The sequence below is a fragment of the Trachemys scripta genome, chromosome 8 (genome assembly GCF_013100865.1).
Source record: "Trachemys scripta elegans isolate TJP31775 chromosome 8, CAS_Tse_1.0, whole genome shotgun sequence".
Taxonomy (NCBI): domain Eukaryota; kingdom Metazoa; phylum Chordata; order Testudines; family Emydidae; genus Trachemys; species Trachemys scripta.
In genome coordinates, this window is record NC_048305.1 from 86,196,879 (window position 1) to 86,211,732 (window position 14,854).

The 14,854-nt window shown below is 44.8% G+C and overlaps 2 protein-coding genes across 5 annotated transcripts in view; one reads left to right on the plus strand and one right to left on the minus strand.

Moving 5' to 3' along the window:
- The window catches only part of ERICH3 (glutamate rich 3), a 45,226-nt gene extending 41,683 nt beyond the window's left edge, over window positions 1–3,543 (plus strand). Inside the window, exon 13 of the mRNA XM_034780089.1 lies at window positions 178–3,543. The gene's annotated coding sequence lies outside the window, so the exon portion shown is untranslated. The remainder of the gene's footprint in view (window positions 1–177) is intronic.
- A 9,604-nt stretch (window positions 3,544–13,147) lies between these two features.
- The window catches only part of LOC117882206 (serine/threonine-protein kinase TNNI3K), a 180,793-nt gene continuing 179,086 nt past the window's right edge, over window positions 13,148–14,854 (minus strand). For 3 of the 4 annotated variants that reach the window (XM_034780264.1, XM_034780263.1, XM_034780265.1), the window contains one exon: window positions 13,148–13,623. In XM_034780264.1, the coding sequence (XP_034636155.1) occupies window positions 13,547–13,623 (77 nt within the window). In that variant the 3' untranslated portion in view covers window positions 13,148–13,546. The remainder of the gene's footprint in view (window positions 13,624–14,854) is intronic. The other variant, XM_034780267.1, reaches the window with a different exon arrangement.

Here is a 14,854-nt window from a genome sequence, read left to right on the forward strand (position 1 = left end):
TATGGAGCTATAGCAATAGTCAGCCCCTGTGTTTCTGCTCGCTCTCTCTCTCTCTCGCTCTCTCTCTCTCTCTCTCTCTGAACTTGTATGGCTCATATTACACTAGTAGCCAAGCACCTCACAATCTTTAATGTACCTGTTTACCATATAACTAATACTTTGCTTGATGTTTCCCAGAATGCTCTAAAGCTGGACATAATTATCTTGCCTTCGATACAATCCCTGGATGGGGAAGAAAGACACGTCTGAGCATCCTCTGCAGTTCCTTCAATGATTTTATTTTAGTAACATTTTTTTACAATCACTGTGGATTTGTGTGGGTTGGACATTCCCTCCCCATCTTCATTTGACTTGATGAGTAGCATAACCATCTGTTTGTTTACTAGACCAGCTCCGGAATGTGCAACAGATAACTGAACTAAGCTTACAGAGCTAGGGTAGGAAATCACACTCCTTTATAATGATGACGACAAAAATAATAAGGAACTTTCCACAGCTGTCATGAATTTCTTTTCGAACTACAGAGAATTCTTACATTGGTTGAACTTAAATTCCCCTGCCCCCAAAGAACTCAGTGGTTTGTGATGACTAGCTTGAAGGGAGGAGGAGGCTTGCTGGCACTTTATAATAATAGAAAGTGCAATGGACATATGTATATAAAATTGTATATATGTGATTGTATCCTCCCCACACACACATCTTTTGGGTGTCAATTGTATTTATAGATTGTAAACTCTTCAAGACAGTGGTTATGTCCTCATGTATGTATATGTGGTTCCCCAGCACAATAAGGCCTGGATTCTGATTGGAGCATCAAGGTGGCAGTGTAATGTAAATAGTAAATGATAGTAATAACAATAAGAAGCCCAATTCTGATCTCACACATCGATGGTGCCACTCTCATTGAAGCCAATCGGAACTGTGCTATCTAATGGAGGGCAGAATTGGGGGCTGTACGGGCAATTCCTTCCCTCTGTTGCATGCATCCATTAGTGGAGAAAATGGGCCATAGAAAGGATTTTTTTTCCCCTTCAACATCCAGAGCAGCAGGTCAGGATTGGACTTCAGAGAGCATTAGAGAGGGGGAGGAGCCAATACGTGTGTGCACCTTGGCTGTGGCTCCAATGAAATCTAGTCAGGCCCCAGATTCTCACCTGTGCACAAGATGGGGTATAGGGCAGACAGTAGGTGGGCATGCATACTGCCTTGCTGCTACTGCTTAAAGGCCTAAAGAATGGCCCACCAGGCAGGCTCCTGCTGCTCCATGCCTCTGCTGAGCCAGCCTCTGCATCTGGGCCCCATCTGTGTTTGACTGCTGCTGAAGTGGTCACATAAATCTGACTCTGTTCCGCTGGCATTTCCAGCCAAGTTTGATTGGCTTCCCATGATCATTCACACAAGCAGATTTTGATTTAGAAGAAAGTTCCTGGAAAGAGAGTTGTGCATGCTTGAATGTCCATACACTCGAGCATTCGCTCTGGGAAGGGCGGTTTGGCTATCTTTAAAGCTATCAGTGGGCTTGGAAGTGGTCGGGAAGCAGGACCTGCACCACGTGACCTACGTGACCAGTCTCTTAGCATGAATAGCAAATAACATGAAGCAATAGGTATGCTAAATAGCCCGCAAGCAAATCAAGGGTTGAAATATTCTCCCAAATCATTCACCCAGTGGTTGAATGTCAGAGAAATGGGTACCAGCAGGTAAGTCAGACACAGCAAAGGAGTCATTTTGTCATTGAAGAGATGAATGGCTGGGAATACGTTCCTCAGCTCTAATCAGCATCCCTGGTACCCCTCTGCTTTGCCCACTTCTGGGGCTCCAAAGAGTAAGGCCAAGATTTTTTTTCCAGCATGTAGTAGTGTTTGTGTGGAGTGAATGCCAAGAATTGTCTTTATGAGGCTTACTGAACAGCACCAACCTGTTTGAAATGTAGCTCCCAATATTTGTTTTAGTCACCCAAAGGCCATTTCCCCCCCCGTCTGCTCTTGGATGCCATTTAGTAACAGTTAGTAAGACCTTGATTGTGTCTTGTCAGCATGGCCTGGCTCTGAGGAACAGTGCAGAGCTGCCCTGGCCGGAGGGAGCTCTGAGGCCTTCCAGGTATGCCCAGGGTGTACTCCTGCTCATATTCCCTTTCTAGCCTGTGGCTTGCCTACCTCTGTGTGGCTAGCCAGTTTTATGGAATGAGGTGAAGGTGGAACCATGACCCTGCCCCCTTGAGAGTGCTTTACATTCCCATGGATATAGGGTCAGAGCAGTCCCTACGCTCCCCTAGGTAAAGCAACTGGAATTCTGCCTGGTCTTTACACAGGCCATGAAAGGGTCAGCTCCGTGTGCCATCCCCCAACACGGGCCTGGCTAAGTTCTATGATGGTTTGTCCAGTGACCTGGCATTTCCAGAAGCTTCACTCCAATGTAGAAAGATACATAAATTGCAATCAGGGCTCTGAACAAAATAACCAATATTAAATATCCCTGCTAGATTAGGGCAGAAAAAAATAAAGCATTCAAACCCCTACACTAAACCCAACAGCCAGCAGATTCCTTCAGAGTGAAAATTGAAAACAAGCACCATAATTTCCATGTCCGTTATACAAGTATGCAAATATAAACTTTGTATTCAAAACAGCACAGGTTTAGGTACAAACAGCGGGCCCAATCCTCCTTTCACTTACCTTGCAGTCAACCTGTAATAACACAATGGGTGTGACTGGTGTTATACTGGCATAAAACTGGTGGAAGTGAGAGAAGAACACTTGGCAACAACTGATTTTCTGGTTTACACAATATTAATCGGGCCACTCCCTTTTCAAAGCCTCACCTTCAAAGGCTTCCCACATTGGTGGCAGCTGCACCAGTGAGCCAGGCTACACATAGCATCTTTAAGAGCCCATGTGTGGCATGCATTCACAATTCGGCATTGCTAGTGAGTGCTAAGAAATGATCTCCTCTCTATGGCCTCCCACATGCTGGGCATGCTACAAGTTTTATTTTCCATTTTAGGCAATGGAATAAAATCAAATGGATTTGCAGTGCTTCATTACACTGAATTATTTTAGGTTTCCACATGGGGTAATGAATGTAAACATGGTCAAATACCTTACGTTTGTTTTAATAGATAGTTGGATTTATGTTTCTGGGCCAGAGTCCCTAATATGCACTTTGAGAAGGAAAAGTATCCAAGATAAATAATCTAAATGCATTTATTGTAGTAAAAAAGGAATGTAGTGTGATTAAACAAGAATAATGACAGATTATATTTGTCAGTAATTTAAATTGAGGCACTGTCAAGTGAATCTGTGCTGTACAATTTAAATCCTTATTCTTGTGCAATTTGTGCAATACTTTGCTTTGAAAGCATGTACTTGAGTTGCGACCCGCTTGGTCTATTTTTAATCCAAGGAATGTCCATAAAATATGAAACAGTCTCTTCCCTGGACCAATATGTTTTCAAATTTGTTCAATATTAACAGCACAGTAAATGGATAATATATGTTTATGCCTTCTACAGGTGAATAAATCTGGGATGTTAATTGTTCTGAATTAAAACTTTTCTTCATGACCTTCCATTAAAGATTTTGTGTGTGTGTGTGTGTGGGCATGGGTGCACACTCGTGTATGTGCATAGACTCACATATTTGCTTTAGTCTTCTAAGAGATGCCATATTTCAGTCTTGGTAGCTGTTTGGATTTTTGAAAATATCTCTAATGTAAGACTACTAATACTTAACATTCATACAAGGGCCTGATCCAAAGCCCCTTGAAGTGATGATCTTTCCACTGGCTGTAACTGGCTTTGAACCAAGTTTGATACATCTTCAAAGCATTGCTCTTACATAACTAATTAATCTTCATAATACCCTGTGACTCAAGTACATCTAACAGCTGAACTTAGCCTATCGGGCAGGAAATGAGGCTATCCACAAACAATGAAAATGTATTACTTTTTTGAAATTATGATGAGCTATTTTTTGTTGGCAGTTTTTAAAAACTCTTTGATGAACAGTTCTTTGTAAGCATTCAGTAGTTGAACTGGGTCGAGGAATTGTGCTTGGTCAAATAAGTCACATGATATTTGTTGCTGTTCTCTGATTGAATGAGTGCCCAAGTACGACATCTGTATTAAAAATATGGTGGGGGTGAATATTTGTGCCGGGAAATTTTTTATCACAGGAATGTTTGTGGCAAGCAACAACTGTAGGGACATGAGCATTGCACACACAAATCCATTTATGGGTTCATGGAAAACTTGTTCCAGTGTTTCTCAGCTCTAGTATGTGCCATTATCCAAATTTAATGGACAGACAAACTAAAGCACACAGGAGTAAAATGATTTGCTTGCACAGCAAGAGCCAGGACTAGAACTAAGTCTGTGCTGAGTTCACAAGGCCGCCCTGTCTCTTTGTCAATAGTTGTTTTACTGAACACAATGGGCTAGATTCCCAAAGGGACAATTAGGTACCTATGCCAGTTTAGGAGCCCAAAGCTGGGACTTAGGTGCCTCTGGTATTCACACAATCCCCACTCAACTGCTGCCTACTCTGTAGATGTCAAAACTCACTGAGTCCCTACGTTTTGTAGTAAAAGCTCCCTCAGCACCTGTGTTTCTGTCTCTGAGCATGTACACTGCGGCCTCACTCTGGGCATCTGGATGCCTGTCTCCTGCTGCAGCCCCAGAACCATTTACAAACCAGGGAAAGAGGTGCTCAGCCACCTAATTCACCTGCGAGGCCCATTCCAGTAGGTGCGCTCTGAGTGCACCTCATGCCACACAATGCAGGACTGGATGGTACCTTGAGAGGTCAAGGCCAGCCCCCTATGCTGAGGTAGCACCAGGTCAATCTAGACCATCCCTGATAGGTGTTTGTCCAACCTGTTCTTAAAAGCCTCCAATGATCAAAGTCTCTGTGATATCAAGTAAGTCATAATTTAGCTTATGCACTAATATTTCCAGTTCTTTCTGTTTATCCCCGTACTTCTTGCATTTGTATATAGACATCTAAGATGTGGAGCAGATTCCCCTACGTGTTGCTTCTATGCCCCTAGTGTAAATTTCCATATTCCCCCACAACCTCTAGCCTCCCCCTTTTTTAATGCTTATCTGTGGATGTTTGTCACCTGTCCCCTTTGAACCTCATGTAAAACCCTCCTCAATGAGTTGGTGTCCAAAGATGCTCGGGGTGAAAGTAACTTAAAGGACTTACCAGTACGCGGGAGTCCTGAGCAGGGGGCAGGGCCTCAACTGGAAGGGGCGGGGCCTCAACCGGAAGAGGCGGGGTCTTTAGAGCCCCAGGCCCTTTAAATTGAGATTTAAAGGGCCCCGGGCTCCAGCTGCGGTAGTGGCGGATGGGCGCCCAGGGCCCTTTAAATCACTGCCAGTGCTACCAGCTGCAGAGGTGGCTGGGAGCCCCGGGGTTTGGGGGCCAGTTAAAGGGTGCGGGGCTCCGGCCCGTAGCAGCAGAGCCCCAGGCCCTTTAAATCACCATCTGAGCCCTGCTCCTGGAGTCCCGGGGTAGCAGCGGCGGCCAGGGTCTCCGGTGGTGATTTAAAGGGCCAGGGGATCCCAGCTGCCGCTACCGCAGTGAAGCCCTAGGTCCTTTAAATTGCCCACAGAGCCCAGGGGGTTCTGGCTGCCGCTGCTACCCCAGGGCTCTGGCAGTGGGGCTCAGGCAGCAATTTAAAGGGCTCGGGGTGGTAGTTGTGGCCGGAGCCCCAGACCCTTTAAATCACCACCCTTGTCCCGCTGCCGGAGCCAGCGGAGATTTAAAGGGCCCAGGGCAGTAGTGATGGCCAGAGCCACAGGCCCTTTAAATTGCCACCCGAGCCCTACTGCTGCTACCCCCGGGCTCCAGCAGTGGGGCTCTGGCGACAATTTAAAGGGCCCAGGGCTCTGGCCACCGCTACCGCCCCTGGCCCTTTAAATTGCTGCCGGAGCCAGTGGAGATTTAAAGGGCCCGGGGCGATAGCGGTGGCCCGAGCCCTGCTGCCAGAGCTCTGGGGTAGCGGCAGCAGTCAGGACCCCTGGGGCTCTGGCGGCAATTTAAAGAGCCTGGGGCTCTGCTGTGGTAGCGGCGTCTGGGAGCCTCTGGCCCTTTAAATCACTGCCAGAGCCCCTGGCCGCCGCTGCTACCCCGGGGCTCTGGCAGCAGGGCTCGGGGGGCAATTTAAAGTGCCCGGGTCTCCAGCCGCTGCTGGGAGCCCCAGGCCCTTTAAATTGCCACCTGGGAAAGCCGGTCTGGTACGGCATACCGGCTCTTGCTGGTACGCCGTACCGGGCCGTACAGGCTTACTTTCACCTCTGAAGATGCTCTTCCCCATCTTAATCAGGTGGTCCCCATCTCTTATCGACAGTCCTCGTTCACAGAATGACATGCTGTGGCCAAGGAAGCTGAAACCCTCCTGTCAACACCATCTGCACAGCCATGCATTCATCTCCAAGATGCACGTGTCCCTGCCTGGGCCCTGACTCACAACAGGGATTACACGCAACGAGAATACCACCTGTGCCCCCAACTCATTTGCCCTTGTTCCCAGAGCCCTGCAGTAACTGCTGCGCTGCTCAATGGCATATCTGGCATTATACCAACCATTGTGGTTTACATGGCAGAAAACATGGTGTTTCAGGTGCGTGCTGAAGATGCACATGAGTAGGATTACCATACGTCCGATTTTTCCCGGACATGTCCGGCTTTTTGGTAATCAAACCTCCGTCCGGGGGGAATTGCCAAAAAGCCGAACATGTCCGGGAAAATACTGGCCGGGCACTTCCCCTCCCGCGGCTGCTCTGCTCCTCCCCTGACTCTTTGGCTCTGTTTAAGAGCCAAGCTGCCCGAGCGCTACCGGCTTCGAGCAGCCACTATGCCTCCGGACCCTGAGCCGCCGGCCCAGCACTTCCCTTCCCGGGCTCCAGCTGCTCTGCTCCTCCCCTAACTCTTTGGCTCTGTTTAAGAGCCGAGCTGCCAGAGCGCTACCGGCTTCGAGCAGCCCCTATGCCTCCGGACCCTGAGCCGCCGGCTGGGCACTTCCCCTCCTGGGCTCCGGCTGCTCTGCTCCTCCCATGACTCTTCGGCTCTGTTTAAGAGCCAAGCTGCCAGAGCGCTACCGGCTTCGGGCAGCCCCCATGCCCCCGGACCCTGCGCCGCCGGAGCAGAGCAGCCGGAGCCTGGGAGGGGAAGTGCCCAGCCGGCGGCTGGGGTCCGGAGGCATGGGGGCTGCCCGAGCGCTACCAGCCTCACAGTTTGCCGGGCAGCCTCCAGACCCTGCGCCCCTGGTTGGGCGCTTCCGCTCCCGGGCTCCAGCTGCACTGGGGAAGCACCAGCCAGGGGCGCAGGGTCTGGGGGCTGCCCGGCAAACCGTGAAGCCGGTAGCGCTTGGGCAGCCCTTTTCACGTGGCTGGGAGGGAGGAGGGGGAGTTAGGGCAGGGACTTTGGGGAAGGGGCAGGGAATGGGCGGAGTTGGGCGAGGAACGGGCGGAGTTGGGGTAGGGCCGGGGGTGGGAAAGGGGTGGGGCCAGGGTCCTGTGGAGTGTCCTCTTTTTTTATTTTTTAAATATGGTAACCGTACGCATGAGGAGCAAGAGTTTCTCTTACAGCAAAATTTGTAACTAGATCCAATTACAGTGTTAGTAAAGGATGAAAGCAGAGGTTCAATGAAATGCTAGCAAAACCCATAGTAGTCAGAGCCGTCCCTTGGTTAGGGTGAATCGGGGTGACCACTCCGGGCCCCGTGCTTTGGGGGAGGCTCCACGGGCCAGTGCGATTGGCCGGCGCGGTCGGTCCTGGAAGAGATGACTCTGTCACTTTCGCCCCGGGCCCTGCACTCCCCTAGCAATGGCCCTGACAGTAGTTCCCATGCTGGTAAAAGTTGTGGGGCAGAAGGGAAGTCTTGTGAGCTAGAATAATATTTTAGTGATTGTAGGAAGCTGAGAACCAAACATTGCATTATTAAAAATACTTGAATTATTTATAAAGTTCTCTTCTAAATCTTATTTTAGCCATTAGGGAAATGAATAGTGAACTATGTATTAAACTGTTGTAAACCAGGGTGGTGACACAAGTTCCTCTATCCATTTGAAAGCTATATATTTACCCAAATACCGTAATTCACAAATTGAGGTATAAATATCAAACCACCACATAAAATAAAATCCTGAAGCAGACTAGTCAGTTTCTAAACTCTGAGCATACCAATGAAATCAGTGGTCTATTTTTCTGTCTGCCAGTGCTCATTACTTTGGGCTCTATTCTTACAAAATAAATACATTTGCCACACTGTTTCTAAATCAAAGGAGCTGAGTCAAATTTTGGATAATCGTTATGGCTCTGGATGAAATTGATCATTTCAAATTCAGATCATCATTTGACATTTATTTTTACCTTGCTTCACTGGCTGTAAAGATGGCTAGTTCAGATAAATTCACAATGTGGATATATCAGGAATCCAGGCAGGTAGAATTTTGAGAAGGAAAACAAACAGGTGAAATTACAGAATTTCCTAAAATGTTAGCTATACGCTCCCTTGCTTACTTGTAGTTAGGTCACAAAGGAAACCTGAAGGACACATTTAGATGAAAACAACTTAGGTATAAAAAAGACTAATGATTGGATGAAACATGTGAGACCATCAAAATATTTAACTGTGTTGCCACTGGCAGAACTCATCCCTGGCTCAGCAAAGAAATCTTTAGTGTTCGCTATAACAGGAGTGGACAATGGCTACTGTACTTCATACGTACCATTGCTGGCTTTCACACACAGCTGAAATTGAATCTGTGTAATTTGCCAGAGTTAAATCCCAGCTGTGAATTATATATTTTGTATGCAAAAAGCCTGTTTGAATTCCAGCAACTGGAGAGTATGATTGCAACAAGCCTGTGTCGTCAAGCATGGGAGCATAATGTGGTGGGCTTGATTTTTTTGGGTGTAGTTTCTATTTCTTGAACGGGGAACAGTGTAGAGTCCATTGAAGTGAATGGAAACATTTATCTTATATGGAATATCTAAAGTGCGCACAATGAAAGGAAAGTTTTTATTTCTGATTTGTACTATGTCTGCTTCCTTTATCTGTTTTTAATGTGGATCTTCTGATAACTATTTGATCATCACTCATGTAACAATTTGTAATATTGCTGTAGCTACCATGGACTGGATGGTATTGAAAATAAGGTAATTTATCTCAGCAGGGACTCATCCTTTATAAATATTTCAAATGAACTGGGTTCTCTAGGTTTGTCTGGGAAAGGTAATACTAATTTGGCTTCTGCAAGACACTTCTGGAGCACGTTCTAACCAGTATTTCAATTTTGCAGAACTTCCATTTGTATTAATAACTGATCACTACGTTTTCTCCCCTAAGGCCTGATGTTTTGTCTATAGAGACCAATTAACAGGGAGATTGTTTTCTTCAAGTACCAATTATTTTAATTACTGGTAAAAATTGTTTGCTTTGCATAGATTTGATCAGTTGGACTTGTCTAATGCATTACATTTCAAAGTTTGCTTTCATAGACTTTCAAAATTACTTTCCTGATACTAGCAAATATTCCCAAATAACACATTGGGGTAAACTGATAAAAGTCCCACATGTAGTACTACAGATCAGATAGCAGCAGTCACATAGGGCTATGAAAACAAAGTCCATTTCCCTTGATGAGTCCTTTTTTCTTTTTCTAATCCAGATTCATTTCCAGATTTGATGTGGAGCTACTATATTAATGGAGGGTCATCAAGCATTTGCTGCAAGTTAGGGGAATATACAATACGGTCATGTACTGTGTGAAAACTTTCACATCTATGGGAAAACTATTGGCTGCAACAATAGAATTTTCAGATGGGACTGTGGGTTCATTTACCACAGTATCCTGCCTACTGCACTGGCCAATGCAATTATTTGATACCTGAAAGCAGGGGTTCTCAAGCTTTTTCTTTCTGAGCCCCCCCCCAACATGCTATTAAAAAACTCCACGACCCACCTGTGCCACAATGACTGGTTTTCTGCATATAAAAAACAGGGCTGGCGTTAGGGGGTAGCAAGCAGGGCAATTGCCCAGGGCCCCATGCTGCAGGCTCAGGCTTCTGCTTCAACCCCAGGCGGTGAGGCTCAGGGCCCCAGAGTTCAGCCCCGTGCAGTGGGACTTCGGCTTTCTGCCCTGGGCCCCAGCAAGTCTAACACTGATCCAGCTTGGCAGACTCCCTGAAACCTGCTTGAGGGCCCCCAGGGTTGAGAACCACTGCCTTAAAGGAATGTGACATCTCTGTATTTACTCCCTACTCGCAATATCAGCCCACCCCCACGGTACTCCCGGACAGTTTTATAATCAAGCAGTGCCCTTCCAGCTTCCCTAAGAGAATCAGCATCTTCCTCCTTTCCGCATCCCCTTCCCTAATGCCCTCACTCAGCCTCAGTACCACTTCTGTGTCTGGAAAAAGGCATTGCCACCCATCCCTTGAGGAACCCTTTCATTTCATTTTCAAGGGTTTGTTTTTAACTTTTTGATTTTTCAATAAAATGGACGTACAAGTCGAAAGGAAATGTCATTTTGAACTGAAAATTCAAAACATTTAATTTTGAAAATGGCAAAACAACATGTTTCAGCTTTTGGATTTGTTTCCCCTCCAAAAAATTCAGTGAATTTGACACAAATTTGAAAATGTTTCAATCTACCTAAACATGCATTTTTGGCAAAATTTCCCCCAGCTCTATCTCCACACTATATATGCTTGAATGACTCTGTTTGGAAATGTTTAGTGCAGACACAGCCATTCTCCCACCTCTGCTGTTGCCCTACAAGAAGTTAGGATAGACCATGCACAGGTGTTACCATTGTGTTGTCTAGCCCTGCTCCAAGCAGGGAGCTGTACTCTGTAGCAGTGGAGAGAGAATCTCTAGAAATGTTGAGTATAGACAAGGCCTATGAGCAATACAAAGCCAGTAAAGTAGATTTCACAGTCTTTTGCTGGGATGGTTAACAGTCTCTTTCTAGCAATAGACAAGGCCAAAGACTTCATGTTCTTTTTATTAGTTTTTATCAGTGGCTTTATATAGCACTGACCACATGAGGGCCTTGACTTACTACTAGGGCCTACTAGTGATGGCTGTGGGCAGGTCATTAGTGGGGGTCAGTCCTTTCTTTCCTGAATAGTTCAGAGGATGGTTCAGGGCACTTACTCACCTTCTGTGGGGTCACATACGTGTCACTGCTCCTGTTCAGCTATGAGATATTCAGGGCTGCAGTGGCAACATTGTGCTGACGATGCTCAGCTCTGCTTTTCATTGGATCCAGAGTCCACAGTCTCATGGCTTTCCCAGTGTCAGACTGGGACAGTGATCTGGATGGAAATGAACTAGCTCTGGCTCAGCTGAGATATGACAGACACAGTGCAGGTTGGCAGGCAGGAGGATTCAGACGTTACCTATTTAATGAGTAAGAGGAGTGGAAGTTTTCTGATTTCAGCTTAGAAAAATGTCTCAAAGAGATGTTAAAAGCCAGAGCAATGTTTTGTGGGCCTGCTCCTGCTCCCATGGAAATCAATGTAAAAACAGATAGTAGCTACAATACAAGCAGGAGGACATGAGCTCTTATGAACACAAACTGCATTGGTTAGTTGTGAACTTTCGTGCCCCGTGGGAATTATGACGGCGAGCAACGCCACTCCACCTCTTTCCTTGTGATGGGGGGTCCTAGGCAGAGAAGCTGCTGTCTTGATAGAGATGCCCAGGAGTAGGTGTGCCAGGTTTGGAAGTCTCGAGGGGGCTAATCAGCTGTTGGGCTGGTGTTCCTGATGGAGAAGAGCTTTCATTTTTATGGAGGGAAATGCTATTCTGACAATTAATCCTCTTGGTGAGGAGCTGGAATCTCAACAATTCTCTGTATGACTAGCCATAACATTTACATTTACCTAATTGGTTTATTTCTGTAAATGAAGCCTCAGCCTTTCACAAGCCAAAGGAGTTGCTCAGGGGATGCCTTGGGGCTGAGAGTGAGGGAGGGAAGCCACATCCTGATGATGTTAATATTTCAGTTTTGTTTTTCCCCAGAATGCATGAGATAACTCTGAAGTAAAACAAATAATAAAACACTACGCCACCTACAAAGCTCTCCAAGCTAAACCGTCCGCATTTTTAAACTAACAACATGCAGAGAGAAGACTCGAGTCAATAAAATGTATTACATATTTATAGACCAAATACTAGGTCTACAAGGACTTACAATGCCTAATCACAGAGCTCAAAATCAGAAACACCAGTCATGAGAAACAAACCTACAGAATATTCTCAGAAAGCCACAAATCTTGACTATGAGTTTCTACTCAGCCTGACAGTTATATACTGTAATGCAGCTAAGAAAAAATATTATAGCAACAGAATCTCTCTGCTAAATTTTATTTTCCAAACAATACTAAATAGTTACTAAAGGATTTAACTTTGCATTAGCTTCCAAAACAATAGTTCAAGTTCTTTTTCTTTCTTTTTTGGTGTGTATGTGTGGAATAAAAATGGGTTCCCGGTAATTAAAATTTTGTCATAGAACCAACTGATTGAAACACTTGCTGTGAAAACGCTGGAACCCAATACTAACGTGTGTATGCTAGAATCACTAGATGGCATTGCAGAGTAGTTTTGCTTTGGATGAGTGAAAGTGTAACCTTTTGTCTTGCTGCAAGGTTATTACATTTGTGACACAAAAATTGTATATGGCTACATTAAACTTAGATGGGTTGGGGTTTAGTTTCTTATCTCTCTCTAGCTGGTTAAATTTTTTTTAACATAAGCATAAGGGAACTAGAGAGCATTTTCTATGTAATTTGAGGATGTAAGGCGCACAACCTGAAGTAAAAAGCAGATATGCAAAAAAATCTGTTCAGAAGCCAATTAGGACAGTCAGCTAAGGATTTCTTCATTCTCATACAGAGGGGTTAAAGCATCCAGAACCCGGGATTGAGAAGAACTACAGGACTGAGGGCCTGGAGAACTACAGCTGTGCAACATAAGGAATTGGAGAACTGGAAGTTTCAAAACAAAGACAAATCCTAAAAGAAAATGAGGAAAACGTTAGAAGCTGGAACAACATTGGCTGTGCTGTGTCCTGCTGTGGCTGCAGAATTATGAGTTGATCCTTTCCTGTGATTCAGGCTGGCTTTGTTGTTACTTTGTTTGTATCAGTCGGGAAGTTTGTGATATCTGCACAAGCCTTACTGCAGTCCAAAGTAAAACAACTTGCCCTAGAACTCTGTAACTAACAGATTTATTTTTGCTTTAATCTCTTTTCTCAAATTATTAATGTTCAAGTTTAAGGTGCAGTATTCCTTGTGGACATTTGCTTTTATTAAGGAAAGACAAATGTGCACCACCAGAAAACCCTAAGCATGCTGGGAGGAAAAATAGGTTACAGCATAATTTATGATAGAAATGTTCACCATCAGTAAATAAACAAGCCAATTTAGGCATCTTTGGTATAATGTATAATGCCTGGGAGCTATGCTGACACAGTAAGAATTGCTGCTGTCAGTTGATGGGGAATCTCTCTCCAGGTAGATGGTTCATGCTGTCAGCTGCTGTCTTCAAAGCTGCCACTATTACTGCAGGAATGAAATCGCATAGAACTCATGGGATCAGACACGTAACCTGCATAAAGCAGAGAGAAGTTCACATGTTATTCACAATCACCCCTCAACATAGCAACACTTTTCTCCTTTCCAGCCAGTGACCATGTCATAAAGATAATGCGAATGTCTTTTTGAGATAAATAAGCAATGCACATGCTGATGTCTTTTTGCTGCCTATGAACCCCAAGTCAATATAATCTTCTGAGGAAAATTTCAGAAATAAAACACAAAGCCTACAGACCCTATTATTCGTGCAAGGAATTAACAGCAATCAGGCACAGTAAAACATCAATGCTTGACACAAAACTTGAGTCAAGTATTTTAATAATACAGTGTATGTTTTATATTAAAATATCTTTTTTGACCTTTCAAATTGGGGTCCAAAAGGGCCAAAGTAAGCAGCCTGTTAGGAATAATTCTTTATGCTTTAATTCTTGGAGGTTATCAAGAGGGGATCTACTGCCATTGCATTATGTTTCCAATTAAAGGTGAACTGGTTCGCTGGCCAACCGTTATTGCTGTTCTTATGGCTCTGCTGTAACTTGTCTAAATCTGACCCAATCATCTCAAATTTCTGGCTACTGAGGCATTATACAGCTCTAATCAGATGTCACGTAACAGAAAAAAAGTTAATAACCCAAATATTTCTTGGCAAAAGATAAACCATATAATAAAGAAGGAGAAACAAATAATCAAACAAAAACCTCAACAGATAACCTCAGCACCACTGCACATTAGCAGCCTGGAGGAGAATGGGCTACAGGGGCCTAAGCAAACTTTGGTTTTAAATTGATTTTGAGAATTTGAATGAGCACTAGGCTCAAAGCGAGTGACCAAAGAATAAGATCCCATGAAAGAAAAGTTGTTTGTGTTAAATGTGTAATGGCCTTGGAAATAGCTGTGTCATCTTACTGAAGCTCTGTGCTGATCTAACAGAAATATAGGAAACCTGGTTCACTGGGCACCAGGCACAGGGTTTAGCCCTAAAACTCCCTTTTGTATCTTTGACTAAAGCCCAATAACCAGCGATAACATCACTTTTTTGTTTAGTGTATAAAAAACAAGGATTTGAGAAGTTTTATTGTCAGCGCTTTTTCCTTCTCCCTTTGAGTCACACCTTGACAGGAAGGAATCTCCTGGGCCTGGTTCTGTTGTGAGTATTTTGGCCAATGCTTATAACTGTATTGCTGCTAGGACATAAAATCTAAGTGTGTATATGCTTGTATTGGCATTTTGGATGTAATTAGCAC